The sequence below is a fragment of the Fringilla coelebs genome (assembly GCF_963513975.1).
Source record: "Fringilla coelebs genome assembly, chromosome: 4".
Lineage (NCBI taxonomy): Eukaryota > Metazoa > Chordata > Aves > Passeriformes > Fringillidae > Fringilla > Fringilla coelebs.
Window position 1 is genome coordinate 57,768,534 of NC_140032.1, and position 24,278 is coordinate 57,792,811.

Sequence of the window (24,278 nt, forward strand, 5' to 3'; positions counted from 1 at the left end):
TTGAATTCCAGGTAACCTATCAAGCCAGTTTATGCTCCCTCTTCTTACAGGACTTTTAAGTAATCTTGTAAGCATTGAATATATGAAAAAGTTTCCCAAAAAACCCATTCATTTTGAAACAAAATACTTTGCTCAAGTAGAATACAACTCAATAGCCACTCTTAGAGCTGACTTGTTGTAGTTCCAGTTACAAAATCTTACTACTGTAGAATTAGTTCAGAGAAATTTTTACTTGAATTTTTATTTTAATTTTATTTTAATCTTTATTTAATTTTAATTTTTCTTTTAATTCAAAGACATTAAAATAACGCTTGCCAAGAATATGTAATGTGCTTGTCATTTGCAGTTGTAACTTGAGGAATAAATACCTTTTCTTGAGGAGAGAGAAGGATTTAAGGAAACAAAACAGCAAAACATTGAATTTTAACCCAAAAGTGAAATGGCATAAAAAAAGGGCTAAGCAGACTATTCTGAATAAAACTGCAACAGCTGAAACTGTCTTGTAAATGGAATCACCTTCATGCTAGCAAAAGCACAAGTAGATTCATTTTTGGTGATGATTGTTTAATGCTCGCCTTTTAAACATCACTGGCAGATTTCATCACTTCTGCAAGCAGACAGGCTGAGCACTATAAACTCTGTAAGCAAGGGAGTGCTGCTACAGGCAGGGATATTTGCAAAAACAGTCCCAAAGCACAGGGTTCAGACTCTACTCCTGGGCAGGTTTCTTTTGCCCATTGGCACCCCTGGAATGCATGTACACATGTAAAGTTTAGCAAAATAGAACACTGTGTTGGATAAACAGGCAAACAAATATCCATTCCCATCAACAAGATAAAAATCTGGGTCTCTAAGAACCTTAGTTCTACTTATGCTTTTCTGCCCTGTTTCCCTTCACCATTTGTTCTTTCTGATTTATGTGAGCTATCAGCAAATAAGGACAGAGATCACGTCACTGCATGCACATGTGCTTTGATGGATTCATTGAGATCGTTCAGGTTTACTGAATTATCTTCCTACAGAAGGATTATTATTACTATTATTAATGTAGCCTGTGTGCAGTGGCAGAGACTGACACACCTGACAATCTAGGATATTTTTTTTTAAGTCTTCACAATATAATTTTAAAAAAATAATTCCCCTTTGCAAAGTTTGAAATAAAGCCATAACAGTAGCAATGATGACAACCATTCTGATGTTCAGTATCCAGATTACAGGCTGTAAACTCAATAATGTGAAAACCTCAGTGAATGTTTCACACCCCAGTGTTATGGCTCAGAAATAACTTTTCAGACTCCATTATGTCCGCCATGAACTTGATCTTTCACCTCTAGTGAAAATCCTCTTACAACTATAATTCTAAAGTTAATGATGAGAGATTTCATTTGCTTTCCAAGCACAGATAAAACCTTTTTGAAATACACTTTCACTACCATGACCTTGGTCTATGACTTAAGAGTTCACCACATGTAATAATTTACTTTGTCCCATAGGGCTCATTGAGATTTCCTTTTAAAAGGTTTTGGATATGCAGTTGGAGCTGGAGCACTCACACAGCATGCCTCAAGTATACATTGCCATATATATTAGACATTTTGCAACCATATCGTTAAACAAAATGAATTTAGATCATTTAAAAATATAACAAAAAATATAGGTCTAACTAAACAAAGTCATCCACACACTAAAAATTCAACATTTTGGGAATCCTGTTGCAATAATCCACAATATCTGCTAGAACAGGAAGTTGCAAAATTTTACTTAAGTAACACACGTAAATTGGCATACTAATTCACTGTTGCTCTCAACTTACCAGTTCAAACACAGTTCAGTTCAAGCCCAGTAATACTGCCTTTATCTCATGTGCCATATAATCAACAGAATTGCTGCATTAGACTCCTGGTTAGCACATGGCTGCTGACTTCTTTGCTGATAAGCAAAATTCTGTTTGCTTAGGCAGGTCTTACTAAACATGTCTTTACTGTTAAAAACAAATAGATAAAGTCAGACCTACTGTATCCACCTCAATTAAAGGCAAGTTTTTGTACCCCTGAATCTTGGGGAAAATTTCTCCTGGTGCCAACTCCCTGGGGATGCATCCAAGGGCTTGGGATGCAGAGGCAGACAGCACAGACCTGGGAGGTCAGCCTGAGGCTGGTGAGGGGACCCCCAGTGCCAGAGAGGCAAACAGCCTGTAAATGCAGCTTGTATAGGGGATATATACCATGAGGCACTGGATGGGCTGGCAAAGATTATGTTTAACAGGAAAACTTCTTACCCCCATCACACAGATGAGTTATCAGGGGCTGCTGTGCTTCCAGGGCACTCCTTCACCAGTCTCCTGCCCCTCAAAACTTCCATCTTCTCAAAGCAGCCCAGGTGAGTACAGGAGCTTAAGCTTCTGCACCAGCTTTAGTGCAGAAGTGCTGCTGTTTCCCTCTCTCTGCTAATTTAAAAATGGTAGCAGAATACTGGATTTCAAATAGGAAAGGACATATTCACAAGGGAACATGAGCAAAAATCCTGGCTGAGCAGGAAAGCACCTGAGCATGGAGTCTGCATGTCTGAAAAAGGGTTCTCAGGAAATACATGGCTTTACTTTAACATGTCCAGAAACAGTTTATCACCAGCTTGTTCTTTTCAGACTTCATCATAGACAATATTTTCCAGAAACTGGAAGCCAAAAAATGCTTTGGATCAGTAAAAATTTGCTGCTCTACTGATCTCCACACTTTTTGTCACGTGCTCTAACAAATGAACAAAAGGTCAGTTGAACAGAAAAGTACAAATGGAAAGCACTTCTAAAATATCCAAACTTCTCCTATGAAAGAATTTTAAACAAATTTGGGCTTATTCAGTTGTGCATAAAGTAACCTAGGAGTTTGTTCTGTCTTCACACAAATGAGGTTTTCCTCATAGAATGTAAAACACATTTTCTTAACACATATTGAATAAATTGACAAACAATTTTTAGAAGACAAAAACATTCACAATGTTCTTTCATAATCACGATGAATAAAAAAGAACAATAAACTAAATTTAATTTCCTTGAAAAGGAATGAAATTTAAAGAGAATAATCATTTAAACTGAAAATCCTGCTTCATGTTTCACAGCTTTGATTTTCACAAATCAGAACTTAATACTGCATGCCCAAAAAGAGAGCTAAAGAAATTATGTAAATGTTTAATTTGCATCTTTTCTATATATTCTTATTAGCCACTAAGCAAAAATATTCATGCCAGCTAAAACACTGCTTGGATAGAAGAAAAAATTTTCCAAGTGAAATATGCTGAAGATTTGATTTTAACACAAAAAGGGTAAAATCAAAAAAGAGGAAACAATGAAACATTATCTATTTACAAGTCATTGTTCAGAACTCTAACAGCAATGCTCCTTGACTAAATCCATCAAAAAAAATCCTAAATGACATTTTCTGTTCTCAATAGATTTAATTTTGATGTATCTGCAGTGAGCTGTAAGACAAAAGGTGAGGGACAGTGGAACCAGAAGCCAGCACGTCCCTGGGTTCCAGTGCCAGCGAACAACTGCACCACTCCGCCAAAAAAAAAAAAGGTTTTCATTAGAAAACCACCCTCACACAATGAATGCAGGTGCTCAATGGAATTTTGACTGCAAAAAGCACTCCACTGTGAGCAAATCACTTGTAACTTTTTGAATCATCTTTCCAATTTCCACTGCCCTCCAAAACATACTTATCTTCAAAAGCTGAGTTAGGAAGAACTGGCAACACTCTCCTTGCTAGTAAAATACCTGCTCTCTCTCAAACAGGCATAAAATTAAACAGCAAAGAGTACAGAGCCTGAATTTTAGAGCACTAGACCCCACTCTCTGCAAATACTTTAATATAACTATTTCTGAATTGCTCACATTTAAAAATGCGTGCTTTGCATATACAATGCATTTCATACAGCACTCACTGCTAAATAAAGGAAGCTCCTGCACAGTATAACCTCACACTGAATTAACCTGCAGACAAATACAAGACAAAGAACCCAAGACAAATTCTAAACCACCTTTCTTTAAAAGGCCACTTTTGTCAAGCGTGAGAGCAAGACTCTCCCTTCTGTCCTGGCTTCTTTATGCCACAAACAGCTTTCAGGGTCAGTGGCTGTGCCACAGCAGACAAAAAAACTGGCTTCTCAGCCAAGCACTGCAGAACAGCAACAGCAATGCCTCTAAAAACACTCTTACAAAGTCAGATCTAGGACAGTTGTGCAAACACAGCTGTAAAAACAAAAGGCTGTGATGATTCCAGGTAGCTTCCAGCCACAGCCCAGTTTAGTGCAATTTAAACAGGCTATTTTACAGCCTTCTAGATTATGGCAGAACTGCTACAAAGGAAAGCTGAACATGCACAAGACTGCAAGTTCTGTTTCATGCATCTTAACTGCACAGCTCTAAAAGTCTTGCACTTCCCTACTGTCTTGCACTCCCAGGACTTTTTCCACTGGACACCTTATGAGCCATATGAAAGACCCTCAGTTAGAGATAATGGCAACCAGAACCAAAATTAAATCTTATCCCAAGTCTAACTCAACCACTGACACCTTGGGTTAGTAAATCAGCTGCTTTTCAAAGGTGCTGGAGAATCCTTGTACAAAGTAAAGAGCTTGGAGCAGAAGTGCTTGACTGGGGATTTCACACACCTCATGTTAGCCTGGATTTGCTCCACTGAATTAAGAGCAGAGCTGTATGCCTTTGAAAATCCCCTTCCCTCTCAGCAGTTTGACTAGTGGGTTTGTATTAGAACTACTATTGATAAACAAAAGGAGATCAGTGAGAGAAGGGAAAAACCCCAAAGACTCACAATTGCTTTGGGTTATGGAAGACTTGAGAAGATATGAGGAACTCTAGAGAGAGCTAATGGAGCTGCATGACTGGGACACATTACAGTGATGAAATTCATATTGTAAGTAATAATTTGGGCTCCTCCTATGCATTGATGGATATAAAATGCACTCACCACGCAGGGAAGGAAAAAACCCTAAGTATCAATAAATAGCTCAATAAAAACCATCTGCTCAAAGCGCAGCAATGATAAAAGAAAAGTAAACTCTTAGGATACATAAAAAATTAGACTGTAATACTAGAATAGAGTTTAATAGCACAACAGCTCCTATGTACATATAAAGCTTATGCTGACACAGTTAGTTCTTTATATTTGTACATGTGAAGTACAGACATCTTGCTTAAATTTGTCCTCCAGCACTCTCATACTTCCAAGCAAATTCAGTGCAGTATCTAAAAGTAGAATTATCTAATTTTCATTTAGAATTGTTTAGTCTGTCTAGGCAGATAAAATTTACTACTTAGGAAAGGAAAAAAGAATCATGATATTTGTTTTCCTTTTACAGTATGACGTTTAAAAACAATAACATTAAATTACTTATCCTTTCATAAAGAAAACCTGGACACAGCAATATTTTAAGTGCAATCTGGATATCAAATTTTAGACAACACTACTGACTTACATTTAGAGAGGAAAAACCATATTCTAGAAGATAACTAAACATCATGACACAGTTGATTTGAAGATCTTAAAAAAATTTTGTTTCATAATGTTCATGTGTTCCCTTCCAAGGGTAAACACTCATGGTACACTGGTGCATCAGTCAGCGTATGAATCACAAACCATTAGAGCCTGTACTTCTTTTTATTCATTTTATTTTGTTTTCTAAAAGGTTAGTGTACATGTATATACAGTTCAAAGAACTTCAGATATTTTTAGAGAAATCAATATCTTTCCTGTGACTTTACAGTAGTGTTAGAGTTCACTTTTTCTTTATTTCTACTAAAAAAAACCCAAAAACACAGAGACAAACAAAGGAATTTTCCAGTCTCCATTTCTCAGAAACTATTAATGTGCTATGTTTTTCAAAATAGCATTTAAAACTATTGTATATAATTTGTTGGGTAAATGTTGCTGCTCTCCCTTGATTCTTCCTCCGAAAGGCTAGCTGTGGACCTTGCAAATTTGTACTCAGTTTTATGGTCTACATCTGCTTCAAAAAACAAATCTAAAAATCAATAATAGAACTATTTCTTTACTATATTCCTTATTCCATTAACACCTTTCTGGCTTTCTTCATTTTAGCTTATTTCATATTTCAAAATATTGTCTTGCACGTGCAACACCTTGTTTTACAAAAGAGCATATCAGAGCCACATTAAAGTTGAAAAAAAAAATATAGCAGCACGTTGATAAAGAGGTTTTGTACAAGCTATAGCTCAAGTGAACAATAACAAAAAAATCCTCAGTGGTTGTGTGGTGTACGAGATAGCAAAATAGCCAAAGTATTCTTCAACAAAATGAGCTGTCTGCCACGATTTATCTGTACAATTCCATCACAGCTCCTGCCTGTTATGTTACGCTTTTCAAAAGTATGTCATTAAGCTGCCATAAAAGTCATCACAAATTGCTTTTTCTCCCAAACTGATAATAGACTTATAGATCTAATTTTCAATCTCTTTTCTTCATTACTTTGATTCTTAAGGAGAGTATGACATTTGCTGTCTGAATACTTTGTAGTAATATCTGGCATCTCTACAGCACTTCTGTCTGAGTATCTCTGAGCTTTTAATAGGTTTGTCTTAACAGTGCCTTGAAATGATGACATATTTATTTGTCTCTATTGCAGACTTTTAAAAAAATTGTTTTTAAAATTTCAATGAAAAACTACAAGACTTGTTGAAAAAAAACCTGACACTACAAAGCCTTCAGTGCTGTCAAGCTACACCATTAAAATCCTGACCCTTCACAGCACAAGAGCAAAGAACAAATGTGAGGCCTTCTGGTTTTCATTCCAACTTTTTTAGCTTCATGGACTGTCCTCTACACAAAACATGAGAGCTGATTGACAGAAACAACTAAGTAATTGAGAAATTAAAAACAAATTAAATATTAGATTTTCATTCTTACAGTGATCTCTCCTCATTTTTCACCAGTCAACACATGAAACTCTTTTTTGTTCATATAGGCCTTCATATGTATCAAACTAACATTCAGTACTTGAAACTGGCCTTGCTAATGACCTGAGTGCATTTGTGACAAAAGCTAAGAATAGGCTGGTTTAGAAAGTTGCTTGCAGGGTTAATGAAAGTAACATAGGAAAAGATCACAGGAGCAACGATGGAAAATCAGGGTGAAGGACAAAGAGAAGAAAGTTTCCCTTTTATTATCTCACAACCAAATTTTCCAATTAATATGCAGCAAAATCCCCCACCCAAGTAGCCTCCAATGACGTAGGTCATTTTTGAAGCACTTGACCAAATACTTAATTACCCTGTCCCAGGCCAATAAAATACAGACCTTAGATTTTTTCAGCATTGATCTTCAAACAATTTACAAATGTACTATTGTGCATCACAGCCAACCCCAGAGACACAGTAACTCACCTTGTTTTACCCAAAAGATTGATGAGAGAGCTAAAAATAGAGAGCACATTTCCCCAGCCCCAGGGGTACTACTTCTACCATGACACAGGGCCTGATATTTCTTTGAGAATACCCCAAGTCCAAACTGACAATTAACAGTCACTTCTACTTAGACAAAGAAACCTAAACCCCTCTACACTGTCATAACACAGGCAACCACCACAGCTCTTAAGTGCTGTGTTTCAAGACATCCAAAGAGGTCTTCAGAGCAGTTATTGAGGGTGTGCCTGTACTCTACAGCAGCAGGACACTTCTCAGACTAATTACTTCACGTGGAGCTTCCTTGCTGTATTCCTTCTGAGCAAGCTCATTCATCTTCATATTCCATTATGCAGTGTAGATTCATCCTCAGACAAATCAATTTCTCTAGGTAAGGGATACACATTTGTTGAGGCAAAAACCAGTTTAAGAAGCATTATTATGAACAAATGCTCTCAACAGTATAACCATTTGTATTTCCAATTGACTCACAGGTTTAAATTCTTCATATATCAGAACAGATTCAAACTGAAATGGGAAAAAATGCAGTGTTCTGCTTATATCAGAACAAGAAATACATCAGTAAAGCTCAGCTGAAGTCTGGCAAGGAGAGATGTGAGACTGTTTTCCTCCCCTAGCATGAGGGATGTGATTTGCTGCTCTTCAGAAGAAAAATTAGTCTGAACAACAAAGAAACATCAAATTCCAAAACTGTGTTTGCGTTGGAAACATGCCCAAGTTTGGCAATAACTTTGCCACATGCTTTGTCTACACTGATCATGTTTAAAGGTAATTTTTCCTTTATAGACTCTCTTAGAGCCTGACTGAGAACCCTCAATTCCCACGGCCCAATTCTCGATTCACCCTCTCCGCTGCCAGCAACCATCTGTAAAACTTACTACAAGGTTTTTTACATTCCTCTAACACGTTTGGCGCAGAAGAATCAGAGTTCAAACTTTACCTTGTCAGTGATTTATACAACCACATAATAGAAAGCAGCCATTTTTCAGCTTTTTCAGGTATAAAATGCACACATCCTCACCACCCCTGAAAGACAGTATCATAAGAAAGTGCTTTCTAATGGTCAAGAAACTAAAGTAACTCCCTCCCTCCTGTACACTGTATTATATGTCTTTCAACTAACCAGTCTTACTGTAGTTTTTTCCAGAGGATCTTCACCCTGTACTAAGGATAGTACAAACAGTGCTGAATGAGCACTCACTCAATTAATCCTCACTGTTCCCTATGCAGTATCTTGCTGTAATTTACAGCATCTACATGTAGAATCATAACTGGAAAACCTCTCATTTCTCTGTTGATCACTATAAGGTACTTGAATTATTTCCTTATGGTAACTACTCCCCAGCACCTCCATCAGACAATTTTATGGTTCCTTTTTCAAGGTAGCAAACTGGCAGACAGTGATGTGCATCAGGATTGCCCATAATTAGAGATGGTTGACTTGAAATACTTTGGGTCTCTCTTCAGAGGATAAAGCAATTAAACAGCACTTTGTCAGTACAAAGTACAACTTCAATCTCTTTCAGTGCTATCATGTGTTTTCAAAGCTGACATTAATCGGTCCCAAGAGCCTGAACTCAGAAAATGAGAAGTTCACAACTAATGGCCATATTTAAAACATGTGGTTGAAGTGAACCACCCAACCTCACACAGGAGTTCTATGGCTGAATTAAGATTTGCCTTTAACCCTTCAGAATTAGCAACCAACAGCCCCAGGTGTAAATCCCATCTGTCAATGTTAATTCCCTCCTTTCTTCACCTACCAGGTCTCCTCCACCTTCAGCAGCTATGAGGAAGCAAATCTAAAGGAAACAAGCTCATTAATTAGCACAGCTGGATTAATTTTCTAAATGCCATTTATCTGGCCTTCCTGAAAACAGCATGTCCTTTGTGGATAAAGAAAGAGTCTGAAATTACACCAGAATATGCCATTTTAAGGCGGAAATTTATTATGACCAAGCTGAGTTTACACCAACAGCTTCTATTCCAGCATTTCCTATCTGTTAAGAACTTTGCATTGCATCCCTGTCAGAGAACTCCACATTCCCTGAATTTTCACTTCATGCAGTCTCAAATAACAATCTAAGATTTAAATCCATGTTTGTATTGCCATGCCACTTGATACAGTTGCAGCTTTAAGCCTGAAAAACTCCTACTACAGGATGTCTTGATACTGAACACATCCAAAGAATCTCTGCAAGGGCACAACTTCACTGTGAATCTATTGGTCTGTGCAATAACTACAACACTGCACAGGAACATTACAGGGTTAGGACTTCCAGTGTAGCAACCAGCAGAAATCTCTCAACACTAATTTCTACCAGAAACCTTTGCATCTCTTCAGAAAAGTGAGTTTCTTTCAGTTTCGCCAACGCCAGCATGTAACATATCACAGTTTTCCTTGTTTGACACCAAGACAACACCCAACCCCTAATTCCAGAATGCTTTACAAACCACAGTAGCATCACATTTCTGTCTGTGCTTTGCCACTTGAGTTCATCATCAATAAATACTTGTTTGAATGCCTGTTTAAAAAAGCCAAAATGCAAACTCACCTCATTCCCACCAACAGCTTTGGTTAAAATTACAGCAGAAGACACAGGAGGTGGCATGCAGCCCACAGTCTGCAAGCTGAAAACAACAAAAAGAATGTTACATTCCTTACAGGAGGCAAACACTAAGCAACCTGCTGCCTTATAGTACCAAATAGCCAAGTAGAAAGTCTTATCACCTGCGCAGTGCAACCAGTTTCCAATCAGTTACAGCCCTGCACTAGCCCAGCACTCCTGCTGGCAGCATTTCTGTGCCATCTCTCACCAGTCAAGCATGGTGAGAGTCATGACACCATGCAAAAAGCACAAACACTTGACCTCTCTGTGACTCCACTTCCCCATCTGTAGTACTGCAGCTCTCATTCACAAAGGTCTCTATACATCTATCACAGACTTTCAGATAAAATCACCCGGCTATCATCAAAGCATCAACAGCTTTCTCTTACACTTTAGAAATCCAAGATACCCTGTTATTATTGTCATTTTTAGCATTGTTTGTGCAACAAAGTTATTGAAGTGCACAGTAAATGCTGTTGCAAAGTAAGAAAAAAGTGGTGAGCTTTCCTTTGTTTTCAAAGACAGTCCACAAAATCACACCACAATAAATTACAAGTAAATTTGGGGCTAAGTAAAATAGGGCTTCTGAAGAAAAACTGCATTGACTTGGAAGGAATAGTAATGCATGGAATAAAATAGATTGCAAAATCCCCAAAAGTGTGGAATCTACATATGTTTTCAAGTATCAGAGCTTGAGATTCTAATTCAGAACAATCAATTACTAGTGGTGAACTACTTTGCATTTGTAACCATGTCAGCAGAATCCCTGAGAAAGGCAGCGCCAAAAAGCTGCAGCAAACAGAAGTATTAAATCCAGGCACCAGGGTGCACATTACAGTGCAATTGATATTCTGCAAATATACAAAAAGCTTAAAGAGAAGAAACAGGTAAGTGACAATGACAGCATTCCCTTTGTCAGCTACAGACTCTGTGGGAGAGGAAAGAGACAACCAATGTAAGCATGATATAAATCCAACCACAAGGTGCCAAGCACAACTTGGAAGCACAGAGCAAGCTTATAGTGAAATAAGCTATGGCAGCAGAGAGTTGTCAGCACATGGCAGAATAAGCTCACATTGAAAAGAAAAGAAATATAGGAAAAAGAAACGGTGCAGGGAAGTTTGGAAACATACAGGAAAACACACAGCAGACAAACAAAGACATGGCAATCCTAATGTCCATCTCCTACACTGTGATACTGTTACTCTCCTCCATGGCAGCCAGCTCCTCAAACTTCTCACCTGCTCCAATAAGTAGTGGATTAAATTCAGAGTTATCCAGAGAGGTACAAAATGCGTGCAAGAGCATTCATCTCAGCTGGCAGGAATTTTCCATACTATAAGGGAAAGATTTAATCATACAATCTCTGCTAACCCTCTCAAATTGAAAATAACACATTTGGGATTAAAAATTAAAACTCCTATCAAGCAATATTATTAAAAAAAAAACCATGGTACACACTAAATGGACACACTCTTAATTGAGTGTATTGAAACATGCACCTGTAAACCTTTTTTCAATTTCTATCAACCACACAATTCTATCAATATATAAACAGATTTCTCTAATGGCCAACAGACTACTAGAGATAAAAACCAACCAACTCATACATTCCACTGGATCAGGCCATGCTTTGAGTACTAACATCAGGGGTTCAGACACTTGCTGTTCTGCTGATATCACTACAGACAACTGAGTAGCAGAGTCTGAAGTCACGTGTTTTAGATGCAAAAGCTCCTAAGTCATATCTTATACCCAATCTTTGCATCTCATCCCTCACCCCCTGTGCTGTAAATGCTACATGCTAAAAGTGGAGAAGAGGTGAATCTGTGCATAAATTAATAGCCTGCTTCATGCTTCTTTTCAAATAGATGTTGTCAATGCAAAACCTGGTCAGCTAACAAAAAAATTAACTTATAAGACGCTTGGGAGGATGCCAGTTTCTCCTCTATTTTATAAATTTCAAAAGAATTGCAAAGCAAAAAACCTCCTAATATTATCCCAGACAGAGAGGGGAGGAAAGAAAAGAATCCCATTCAGTTGAAGAAACACGGGTGAAAAGCTGGTACCACACAAATCTGACCCTCAAATAACACTTACAGCAAAACAGGCCATTAGAGAGAATGGGAGAATCTACCATGCATTCTGAAGCAACATGGAAAAGGTTCTGTGGGCTGTGCCCTTCAAGCATAACCTTGTGTAGGGAGCAGTGGAGAACTGCAGTGCCCAGGGGAGCCAGCCTGCCAAAGGGTGCTGCATGCCCTGGGGAGCACATGCCTGTTTCTCCAGGCCTTTTTGAGGGCTATCAACCAGCCTCCACCACATGCTGTGCTAAATGTGTGACAAGGAAGCAGCTTTGCTGAAACCTGTCTTGTTCCCTTCCCTGTTTTCCTTAGGCACTTGAGAGTTTCTGAGGGAATAAAAACTACAGCTGTGGAGCATTAGGATGGACTTTAATTTAGACAGAGCTGCCACAGCACAGTCCCTCACATCAGCTTCTCACACACACTCAGGGACCTGCTTTGAAATGTGTTATTCTAAATTAGGACAGAGCTGGGTATCTTCTGCACCTGCGTCGCCCTGTACAGCTCCCAATGCCGTGGCTGCTGCTCTGAGTATGTCCTGCACAGCAGTACTTCTCAAAAAAGCACTCTTAAAAAAACTCAACCAAACCACCTCAATTAGACTCCTCAGTCCAATCATTCCTGCAATGAAGCTTCAATACAACAGAGTTACTGCACTAAAAGATAAAAAAGCCAAAGAAGCAGTACTCAAGGAACAAGTGCTTGAAAGGCAGCTTGAAGCATACAGAAGTACAGCAGCTCACTAGTAAGACACAGACACACTGTCATGACAAATGAGCCTAGTTTAGGCTCCACATTTAGAGAGATAAATGCACAAGTATTTCTTTTCTTTACAAAAATACATACATCCCAAGTTTTACAAACAGTTTTACAAGTGTGCATGCATATACATATAATTATTCTCCTGCATGCAACAGATCATGTCACTCAAGTACTAAGAACCAAAGGGGCATAAGACTCATAGGAAAGAAGGAATGAGACATGCTTCATGGAACCAAAAACCCCACAAAAATCTTTCACCTTGCACTTCAGAAAGGATTAGGAAGGAATTTTGGCTACTGTGGAAAATCACATATTTCACCTAGCTGAGAAAAAACTTCACAATTATTTTATTTTAAAGAATACCCTTTAGTACAAAGAGCTAAATACAAATGAACATCATATTGTTATTTCCTTGCTTTACTGACACTGTTAAGAAAAAAAGTGTTAACTTTTAATTTGATGCTGTCTCAGTGTCACCTTTTCACTATGATTTGGACCAATTCACACTTGATGGAGCATCAGGAGAAGCCTCTTACAAACAAAATGAAATGCTCCTTTAGGTTTAGGCCTTGTTGAAACATAAACATGAGCAGTTTTGTCATTAAACTTTTAAGACAAGGAACTCCCCAAGCAATGTTTCACCAAGCAGTAAGAAACAATGAGGATTCTTTCAGTACTTTTCTGAAATAATTGATTTTTAACATTCAAACAAACATTCCAGTATACCTGCATGGCACTAAGTATTGACTCCCATTTCAAAAAAAAAAAAAACAACCTTTTAACTTCTTTTTTTTTTTTACATAGCATCTATCCCTAGTACACCATCCAAGCAGCTTTGCACATTGGCAAGATTTAAAACACACTGTTTTCATGGTAACTTAGTTTCTGCTCATCACAAAGTTCTTGTCCTAAAAACCTTTACTCCTTTTTTTACCCATAATTTAGCTGGAAGTAGATACTGAACCCATGCAAGAAATGCTCAACACAACCTACTCAAAAACAGAAGACCAGTATGTGGCATACGCAATATTTATTCACTGATTTATGCTTTTCCTTCAGCATTCCTCTTCTTTTCTCCCCACCTTCCTTGAGACCAAACACATCACTTCAGCTGTGTTTTGTGTAAAATAAAGCTAATCTGTTGCAACCTCCCTACACATAAGACTGTCCAGACTTTCTGAAAATGAGACCAAGTTCCTGAAGGGATAATCTTATGCATGTACTTTGTTTTCAACAGCAAAGTGCTGAAGCACAAAAAACAACCAGCAAAATCTGCTCACAATACAACAAAACACCAGTTGCAGGATAAGCAGCCCTTTAAGATGACAGCTACAAATAAATTTCACTCCATTATACTTAAACATACCCTTTTAAAAGCCATTCATTTATAGGTGTGATTGATAACAGCTGAAGAAAAACCCATATTGCTGTTGGGAAGAACACAAGTGTAAAAATCTGGACAAAAAGGTGTAGTTTCACATGCATCAAAGCACTTGTCAGCTCCTGCAAAAGAAAAAGAAGAGAGGAAGTTGCAGTCATAACAGCTGAAGTAAGATCACGTTTGTGCTTTTAAAACCAGGATCAGCTTTATCATACAAAAGGAGTGCATGTCAAAAAGTCACCTTTAGGGATCATCTGATCTCTTTAATAATGAAGTACATCCAGGCAACATAAAAGCTGTCTGCTCCTGGGCATTTTTCCACAAGAATTGTCCAGCACTTCAATAATAGTGTAGCTCTCAGAACAGCAGCTTTTCAGCAGGCAGCCTTAGCACTTTGTCACGGCTTCAAAACCTGTGTTAACTGCATTGATGGCTGTTTACTTTACTGACTTTTGATATCAAGAATCATGAAAACTTGTAGTGAGCACATGAATTCAGGTTCCACTGTCTAAAGAGAGCCACAAACAGTGATTCTCATTTATCCTATTAAAAAAACCCAAAAAAAAGGATGTTTATGGATGTTTGTATCACCAACCATTCATTCGCGGTGCCAGGGGTTTTTTTAATGTTTGATATTTTTTCCCCTAAAAGCAAAGGAGCAGATTTTGATTATTTATTGTATCAAAAGGAAATTTATAGGGGAAAAAAAAGGCTGATGAAGAAAAACAAAGGAAATAATACCAAGACCATAACACGCTAAAAACTGTTAAGCCATAAATTTCAGAGAAATAAAGTCTAAAATACTACTGGAGACTCAGAAAACAGCAACAAAAAACTTAATTTTAAATAGTGTAAGAGCACTCCAGAGAGGTAATCAAGTACCCTTAAAGAAAAAAAAACTCTTCAGCTAGCTCTGTGTCTCTCTGTTTCTGCCTTTTCAGGCACTTCAAGGACCTTCCACACAGGTTTTTGAGTACAACAAAAGAGCCTTGCACATTTCATTTCAAATCTTACAGACTGAGAATAAAAATTCCTCTTCCTTTCTCTCACAGTAACTTGCACTCTTCTCAAGTAAACAGTGCAAAAGAACTGATGGCACTCTTATTCAAAATCTAATTTGCTGGGATTATCCAGCTGACACTCCAGATGCATTAAACATATCTAGCTATATCTCACATACAGAAGTACCCTTCTAATTTCATATTTTTACAATTGGAGAATGCCTCAAAACCAGAGGATTTTAAGAAGACTCTGTGATACTTCTAAAACCAAAACTCAAGACTGAAAGAAAGCATCATTGTAACTTCCAGGGAGCAAGGAAGGTGATACAACACAGCAAACCTACTGCATGGAGGAATGCTGTATTGATGGAACAAACTTTTGCAGATCTAAATTACCAGTCATGAAAACGTGTCCAGTGATTGCCTGTGAGAATAGTAACAGTAATTTAGAATAGTTATTATTATAATAGTATGCCTTCAACTGGATGATCACAGCATAAACACTGAGGCAAACAGCCTTCACCCTCTTAAACAACTTACATGGGCTTATCCAAAAACACATCTGCCACCTCAGAAAAGTTGCTGGAAGCTGCTAGCTATGACTCTGTTTCTGCACACCAGACAGAACCAGTTACCTTGTCTTCCCCAGTACTTCAGCCCCTTTAGGGGGCCTATCCCAGCCACTCCCTGGCTGGTGTGGGTCCCTGTTGCCATCCAGCCACTCTTCTGATAGTCACAGCTGGACTCCTCTGAGCAAATACCCACACAGAACAAACAGTGTTTTCAGTGGCTTGCCAAATTCCTTGTTGAAATGGATAACTCAAGTATGTGATTTAATTTCTGGGGCCCTGTGGGAGGTATTTGCTTTAAAAGAGCAAGCTGTCCAGTCACTGCAAACTGAAATAGCATTATATTAAGGTGGAATGAAATGTTCTTGTCAGAGAACGCTGAGTATTTCTACAAATGTAAGAGGACCTTGGTCACCTCTGGTTCTGAAAGTGTAACAAGGCCATGCACAGACAGGCTCTCCTTGAATGTTGCCAATTATTCTGTAAAATGCTTTCTGAACACACTAGCAAAATTTTTTGAGCATGTACTTACACAGCAGATTAAACCAGAAGTGTAACCTTAAAAGAGCATCAGTTATTTCTAATTTTGTCAGATTTATCAGATGGCCTCTGTTAACACTTACCAACTTTTCATCCTGTCATAAAGCATACCAAACACTAGTTTCCATCTAACTAGTGCATTGTCTAAGGTAGAACAGCTGATATGCAGGTCAAGAACAAATAAAGCCAAAAGCAGAAACCATATACTTTGCAATCCAATAAAAAGGCATATTGAGTAATAATACCAGCTTTATAAAGATTGTGCCTTAAACAACTAAAACATGCCTCAAACTATTTTAATAAAAACATAACCTGGCCACCTAACACATATAAGGATTTTTTTAACATACACTTTAGAAAGTAACAGCACAAGCTACAATGTGAGAAATTATTTTCTTCTTCTGGTTTCTACCCCCATGGCAGAAACTCAGGAAAGGCCAAGCTTATTCATGAAGCTGGATAACAGCACTAGCCCTAACTGCTGCTCCCAAAGCAATCTGAGATCAGCTACCTGAACATAAACATCAGCTCCTCTAAAAGCTTCATTTACATCCATATATTGCTTTTAATGCCATAGATGGAAAAAAGTTATGTAAGTTCAAAGTAAGACATGACACATTACCCAGAAAACTGTCAGCCACATCACCTTAACTGGAAGAAGTCAGATGTAAACTAGGATGGAGAATCTAATCAAGGTTTGACAATGCTACTGATTTCTCACAGCTGCTTTACAAATACAAGGTTTCAAGGATGCAAACTAGTGAAAGGGGAAATTTTTTTTTTTTCTCTGCATGCAAAGATACCTAAGCCTGAAAGAAGAAAACTTCACTCTATTAATACTACTCAGGTTTGTGTTTTGAGTTCTCTTCTCTGTGGGAGAGAGTGCCCCTCCACAGCTTATTTCCATTGAAGTTGAAAGGATGAAAGTTCACTACTATAACCATGACACAGGTGGAGAGACTTTTTTTGTTATTGACTGCACAGTGTTCACTCAAATCCCATCCACCAAGAGATAACTGGACAAACTTGTGATGATTCTTTCAGGCATTAGTACCATGCAACTTATGAATAGCATCCCCTGTTAGTCAACAGGGCAAAGGAATCAGAAAACCAGACTAGCAGAGATGTGCAGTGTTTCATTTCAACTCTGGCTGCTCCTTCTCTTCTTGGCACATAGCCATTATCTCCTTTCTCAGTGATTCCTTCACATGCCCCTTTATTTCTTCTGAATCCTAGACTGTTCCTCTTTGAATAACATGTGACACAAAATTTTAAACAAATCTCAGTGCCTGTGATATGCACCAGAGTGTAGGTACCTCAAAGCCACCTGTCCACAACAAAAACCTGTATGAAAACATTGCCAAGACTTTGCCCTTGTATCTGCATAGGAACCCTTCTGTGCTGATCCTAGCTGCTGCCCTGGCCCTACCAAACAAGGTGACTTAGAGCCACCAGGTCTTTGTTCCCATTAATCCAGCAGTGAACAGCTGCATCTCACCCTGATTTGGGTTTGGGCCACAATCAGGGTGTAGATCCAGCCCCCAAATTGTGCTCATCACTTCCATTTAGTTAAAGCTGTGCAGAGACAGACCACCCACCCTTTGTGGATGGGTGACATTTATTCCCACTATCGTTCTCATCATCTTCATAGCTTTGTGAAGCACTTGCTGAAATCAAGGAGGGTTATTCCTTAAACACCTAACATTTATCTTCTCTTGCTAGTCATCCTCCCAGTACCACCACCATTCCAATTACATTCAAATCTGATCAAAAAGAACACAAATTTTTTTAGAGCATAACAGGAATGAAGAAATAAGAAATTACAGTACCTCAGTTTTTAAGGAGAGTCCACTGTTAAAGAATATAGCTGAAACAGCAATGTAAGTTATGGTAATTTCTGGTTTCAGGGGTCCTAAAAAATACAGACATAGAGAACAAAGTGAGTTATAGTCAAAGAGAAAATGATATTCATATACTATATCAGAGATTTAAATGAGAATACTTAAATGCCTGGAGAAAGTCTAATCAGTAAAGTCTCTAATAAAAAGAATGGCATTTCTATCAAGTTACAGAAAGTATGCTATTCATTTTTAAATAAAAGTAAACCAGTGAGTGCAGAGTGAGTTAGGTCATCATATAAATTTGACTTCCATGATTAGAGGCCACTGGGAACTCACAGGCAAATTCTGGAAATTTGAAAAAGGGAAGCCTTTCACAGTTCTGCCATCAGACTATCCCTACAGCATCAGCAAACTCAAACCATACACTCCAATAAAAATATTAGCTGGTACCTTCACAGGGCCATTGACATCCCTCACATGGCTACCTCTCACTTCTTTCCCTGCAACACACACATACCTGTCTGGCTGCCTGCACACAAGAACCCAAATCACACTTTGCAATGATTTCCTCAGGGCAATACAATTCTGTGCTATTCCCCTCACAACAGAAAATGGTTCAAAATGGTTCATTCCAGGCCCACAATAACACATTTCAGACACTGCTGCAGTGAGAGCAGCAAGGGCAGATGCCTGCACTACCAAGGATTTCTCTGTATTAAAGGCCTACATTTGTATATATTTATATACTTTTTTCAGGGAGATTAAAATACAGTCTTTTTTACACTCCTATAAAAATGACAAATTCTCTTAATACACTTTGCCTTCAGAAGCCACCAGGCATAAAATATATGTGCTCATTTTTCCATAAGCATTCAACCAGATATTACATTAGAAAGAAAATATTAGCAGTCTACTTAGGACCAAAGTAATATCCTCACTCTACAAGTGACCCTAAGTTGTCCTGAGCAAAACTGCAGCAGCAAACAAGGCAGCCTTGACTCACCACTGCAGAAGAGAGGAACCTTTCTGCTCCCCTGGATGAATGATACATTGATGGTCACACTGGAGTAAAGTCAATGGTCCTTAAATCAGAGGGACTTGATTGTACAAGTCAAATTTGCATCTCAAGTAATTTCAACATGAATCCTACTCTCAGAGAGAACTCTGCTGACAAGACACTAAAACTGGGTGTGCCAAACACAAGAAAACACCAAAACAAACAAACAAAACCCCCAAATAAATAACCAAGAAACTTCCACCAAGCTAAGTACATGAAGACTAAGGTAAAAATAAGACAGGAAATGCAAGAGTTACAGTTGCAACAAAGCACATGACTAGTTGCAAAATTATGGCACGTTAACTGAATAGATGGGGGGGAGGAACCCAGAAGATTATAAATATACGTATAGCTCTACAGAAAACTGTATTTTATAGACACAATCACCTCTTTTTTCTAATGCTTTAGAAGATTAGAGTCTCTGTGTACATGCACATACAGCAGAGAGGCAGTGGATTAATCTGGCTAAAACAGAGGTTCTTCCAGGACTCAATTTTTTCTGCTTTTTCACTGGGCTACCTGAACTCCTCCCAGGAGAAGCCTCTACTACCAGAGCAACCACACACTCAAGGAGCACAGGGAACTCTCTCTGGCCACAACAGAAAAATTCTTTTCACAAAGGAACTAAATGGGCTCATTTATCAAATAGGAAAACACACAGAAATGGCTTGGCTTATGTCATGAAGGTGACAACAACACAAATCTTTGTTATTTATGGCACAATTTTCCACGGGTATGGATGCTGGACCATCCATACCATTCACTAAAGCCCTGCAAATTACCATGCATGGCTTTGTCAGCTGGAAGATGACAAACTAAGGTTTTTTCATGTGTTGATACTTCCCACTCCTCACCTCTTTCTGCTTTTAAAAAGAAATATTTTTCTTCCTCAGAGCACCAAGATGCCATAGTTTCAAAGGAGGGGATACCACCATGGAGAACATATGCTCACTCCTTTCAATCAATGCTTCCAAGATTTTTCAAGCAAGTTGTCCCAGGAACAATAAAGTGTCAAAGCTTGACATCTCTTTGCAGCAGGATAATTTAATGAAGTGCTCCATCATAGTGCTTTCATGCAGGAAGTGAGCCGAGGAACAATTATCTCCTGTTCTAGTTAAAAGGACCTCCCACACGGCTGCTAACAATTAGCACGGCACTCAAAGCAGAAAGGGACAAAACACCTGATACTATCAATTTCAAGTCGTCTCTAAGGTCTGAGGAAAGCACAGCACGGATCCTGCAAGAAGCTCCACGTGGGTTCTATTCACCCATGCAGAACAGTTCACCGATGATAGAAGGGATCCTTGCACAGCAGGAATTTGCCTACCCTGAACTCCATGAAGTACTGGAGCCTTAGTTGCCACAGCATTTGTTCAGAGCCATATTTTTTTTTAATCGCTTTCTTTTTTTCCCAGAACCTCTTAGGTGGGAAAAGTTTGACTCCTCAGTGAGAAGCTGTCTATCCTCAAACTTCAGCTCTGCTAAAAAGAAAAAAAAAATTAAAAAACCCCCTTTGCCTATAAAAGCACGGATAGATTCTTCCTCCTCTCACATAACATGGAACTGCTAGAGGAATCCTACTGAAGTGTTCTACATCCCTTTTCTCAAGCCATCGGCAAACAATTAGGAAGGAGAAATACAAAATTTAATTCGTTCTTGAAATCTGCGAACGTCTGGAGCTGAAGTTCCAATGGAAACTGGCCAGGATACACCCCCAGCGTTTATACTTAAAGATACATTGCTTATGTTTAAATAACAGCGGCTCTTTCATCAGCCCTTGTTCCGGACACAGACTAGCCCTCCCTGCTTTGCAAGGGACAGATCTGCTTTGCCCCTTGTGCACTTTTTTCACACTACCACTCCCCACAGGATCAGTTTCCCTGTTTTCCCCCAGCTTCCATGAGGAAGTAAGAGAGAAAAACAACTAGACAAAAAGAAAAAAAAAAAAGGCAAAACTTTAAAACACAGATGTTCTACTATAAAGCGAAAGAAAAGGTCTGGCCAAAACACAGCACCTGAGACTTTACCACAACACTCCTTCGCTACACCTCCGGGGGAGCTCCCAGACGGCAGCAATCCATACCCTGAGCCGCAGGGACTTCGCGCCCACAGCTCTGGAAGTTCTGACTTAGTTGAACAGGAGCACATTCCGAGCCAGCCACCACTTGGCTTCCATCACTCCTAATCCCAAAAGAGCAGGATGCTCCTCCAGCCGCCGGTACGGTGCCGAGCGAGGGCAGGGGAACACAGGCGGGAGCAGTTCCCGGGCTCCTGGGGAGCAGGGGCTGGCAGCAGGGAAGAAGAGGAGCCGATGGAGGGCAGGGACCCCGCACGGGCGGGACGGGGCGCGGGGGCGGCGCGGCCGCCGGGAGTTGCCAAAGTCCCGGTGCCCCCGCCGGGCTGCCGGGGCACGGCGCCCGCACTCGGCGCCCGTACTCACCGCCTTTGACGCCGACGCCGGGCTCCAGCCGCGCCACAGCGATGACCAGCACGATGCCGAGGATGAACCACTCCTTCCTCAGCCGCTCCAGCAGCCCCATGGCGCTGCCCGGCGCGGAGCGGATCGGCTCCGCCCGGCGCCGCTCGGTCCGGTTCGGCCGGGCTCGGTCCGGTGCCGCTCGGCTGCTCGGGGCTGCTGCGGGCGCGGGGCGGGGCGCGGCCCCACCGCCCGCCGGCAGGGCCAGCCGGATCCGCTGACGGGAAAGGTCTCACCCACCGCCGCCATCGCTACCACGCACCTCCTAATAGGCGCGCAGCCCCGCGCTGCCGCCCGCCCGCCCGCACGGCAGCGCGCAACCGGGGCCCCCACTGGCTCCGGTCGCCCCCGCCCCGCATCCCCTGCTGAGGCGGACACCGAGGGCGTCGGGAACGGGACAGCTCCGTGGCTGCCGTCGCCGGGCGGGTCGGGGAGAGCGCGGGCACGGAGCCGGCAGGGCGGGCGGGCGCGGGTCCGGGCGGCGGCGGCAGGGCGGGCGCAGCGCGGGATGCGCGCTCTTTTGGTGCATTACAACGCCCGCGTGACGGCCGGCGCTTGACGCGCGGGGGGCGGGCGCGAGCCGGGAAGCGCCGGGGCGGGATCCGGGATCGCTCCGTGAGGGCGGGCGCGGGCCGCGGCTGGCAGGGCAAGCACCGACAGCGGCGCTCCCCGCAGCCGCGGGGGCCGGGAGCGCCGGGCGGGCGGGGGCCGCCGCCTCACGCACCTGTTACCGGTGCGCGCTCCCGCCCGCCCTCACGGCGCTGCGCCGCTGCCTCCAGGGACACGTGGATCGGGATCGGCCGGGAGTTCCCATTGAGCGCCTGCCTGTCCGTTCTGGGCAGACCCAAAGGCACCTGTTCAGCCCCTGTCGCGACATGGCGACAGCATCGCCCGAGCCGGGCCAGCCACTTCCCAGCGGCGGACGGTTCCCTGGTTTGCCTCAGTGCTAGAACCACTTCCATTAAAACAGTATCGCAAAACCCCATCCTGGTGCTCCACCCACGCTTTCCATCCCCTATTCCCCTCTTGCGGCGCTTCCCCGATGGATTCATCATCCTGCCCGGCCCCGGCGCTCCAAGTCCAGGGACAGGGCGACGGCAAAGCAGGAGAGGCTCTGTCTGCCAGCGGCTCCCGCCGGCGCTGCCCCGTCCCGCTGGGCTTTGCCACGCACGGCAGCTCTGCTGCGCCATTCCTGAACACTTCGGGCAAGTTTCATCCTGCACAGGCTCTGGCGATGCATTCAGGCTTTAAGGAATAGCCCTGGCACGGGCTTTCTGCTACCAAGGAAAGAAATGGTTATAGCTGAAAGCTCAGCTGATCGCCAAGATGCGTATGCCCCTGCGTGTTCTGGAGGTTCACTTGTGTAACAGGGATACGTCAGAGCCGAAATGTTTGGCTATGGGAGGGAACGTGCCTTCTCCCACCCGCAAGCAGATCCAAATTGGGAGGTTTAAATTGATTGTACATTTCACTGCTTTACCAAAGTTTACTGGAGTACATGTTGAGCCTTGCTCCCTTCTCAGGAGGGAGAGACGGATGGCAAAACCTCACTGCACTCGCCGTGTGCAGCCACTGCAGGCTGGCTGTTTTGGGAGAAAATAAATGCATAATGTGCTCATCTAGAGCAAGCTGTGATTAGAAGGAGTGTAGGATTTGATTACTTGGAGGATTTGATTGCTGCACAGGAGAGATAAATCAGATGAAGAGGTGCAGTCAATGTTTATCATATAAACTACATTAAATCTCTCTGTGGTACTCACTCACAGGTGGCCCTAGTTCCAGGACATCTGCACTGTTCATGGATCAGAGCATGCACACCTTTTCCTGTGTGGCTCTGAAAGCACACTAGCAAAGGCACAGGCCCTCTGATCTGAACAGGAGACCGTGGAGATGTTCATGGTTTCCCTGGCAGTTTTCTTGTGAATTTGTACACAGTTCTGGAGCTCCTAACAGAGATGGCAAGGAGAATTTTCACCCTGTTCCTAGTGGTTCCAGCCAGGCTGATTAGTTGCAAGATGCAGTGGCCTCCCACTGCACTAGTAAGGCTAGAAGGCAGGAGCAGATCCAGCATAATTCAGGAAAAAATATAATAATAAATAAACTGTTTAGGTCAAAAGTTATGGACTCAGAAGTTAGAAGCAGCTGCATTTCATAGTGAATGAGATGCTGCAGTGTCAATTCCTGCAGAAGCTGCAGAGGGATGCAAAGAAGGGGCAGGTAAGGAGGATGCTCAGACTGGCAATAAAATTCAATCATGCAATTAAATAAAGACAGCAGCCTCACCCTACTTTTGCATCATACTTTTTTCATGGTAGTAATTCTACCACTCACTCTTGCAGGTAGATACTAATAATAAATTTCTAATCTTGTTTAGTGTTCAAGTTAATTCCAGTTAATTATGCCAACACATTTCAGATATTTGCTCATGGCAAATCTAATTGGCAAAGGTTAGAAACCTCAGGTTCAGTCCTAGGCTCTAGAAGGTACTTCTCGATTTCCCCC

General features: G+C 41.2%; 1 protein-coding gene across 4 annotated transcripts in view; it reads right to left on the reverse strand.

Moving 5' to 3' along the window:
* The window catches only part of SLC10A7 (solute carrier family 10 member 7), a 139,636-nt gene extending 117,778 nt beyond the window's left edge, over nt 1–21,858 (reverse strand). For 3 of the 4 annotated variants that reach the window (XM_084205183.1, XM_084205185.1, XM_084205186.1), the window contains exons 1-4: nt 21,741–21,858; nt 18,232–18,314; nt 14,278–14,414; nt 10,012–10,087 (exon numbers count right to left, since the gene is read on the reverse strand). In XM_084205183.1, the coding sequence (XP_084061309.1) occupies nt 10,012–10,087; nt 14,278–14,414; nt 18,232–18,314; nt 21,741–21,840 (396 nt within the window). In that variant the 5' untranslated portion in view covers nt 21,841–21,858. Of the gene's footprint in view, nt 1–10,011; nt 10,088–14,277; nt 14,415–15,928; nt 16,022–18,231; nt 18,315–21,740 lie in introns of those variants that run through there. The other variant, XM_084205184.1, reaches the window with a different exon arrangement.
* Nucleotides 21,859–24,278: the final 2,420 nt, after the last annotated feature.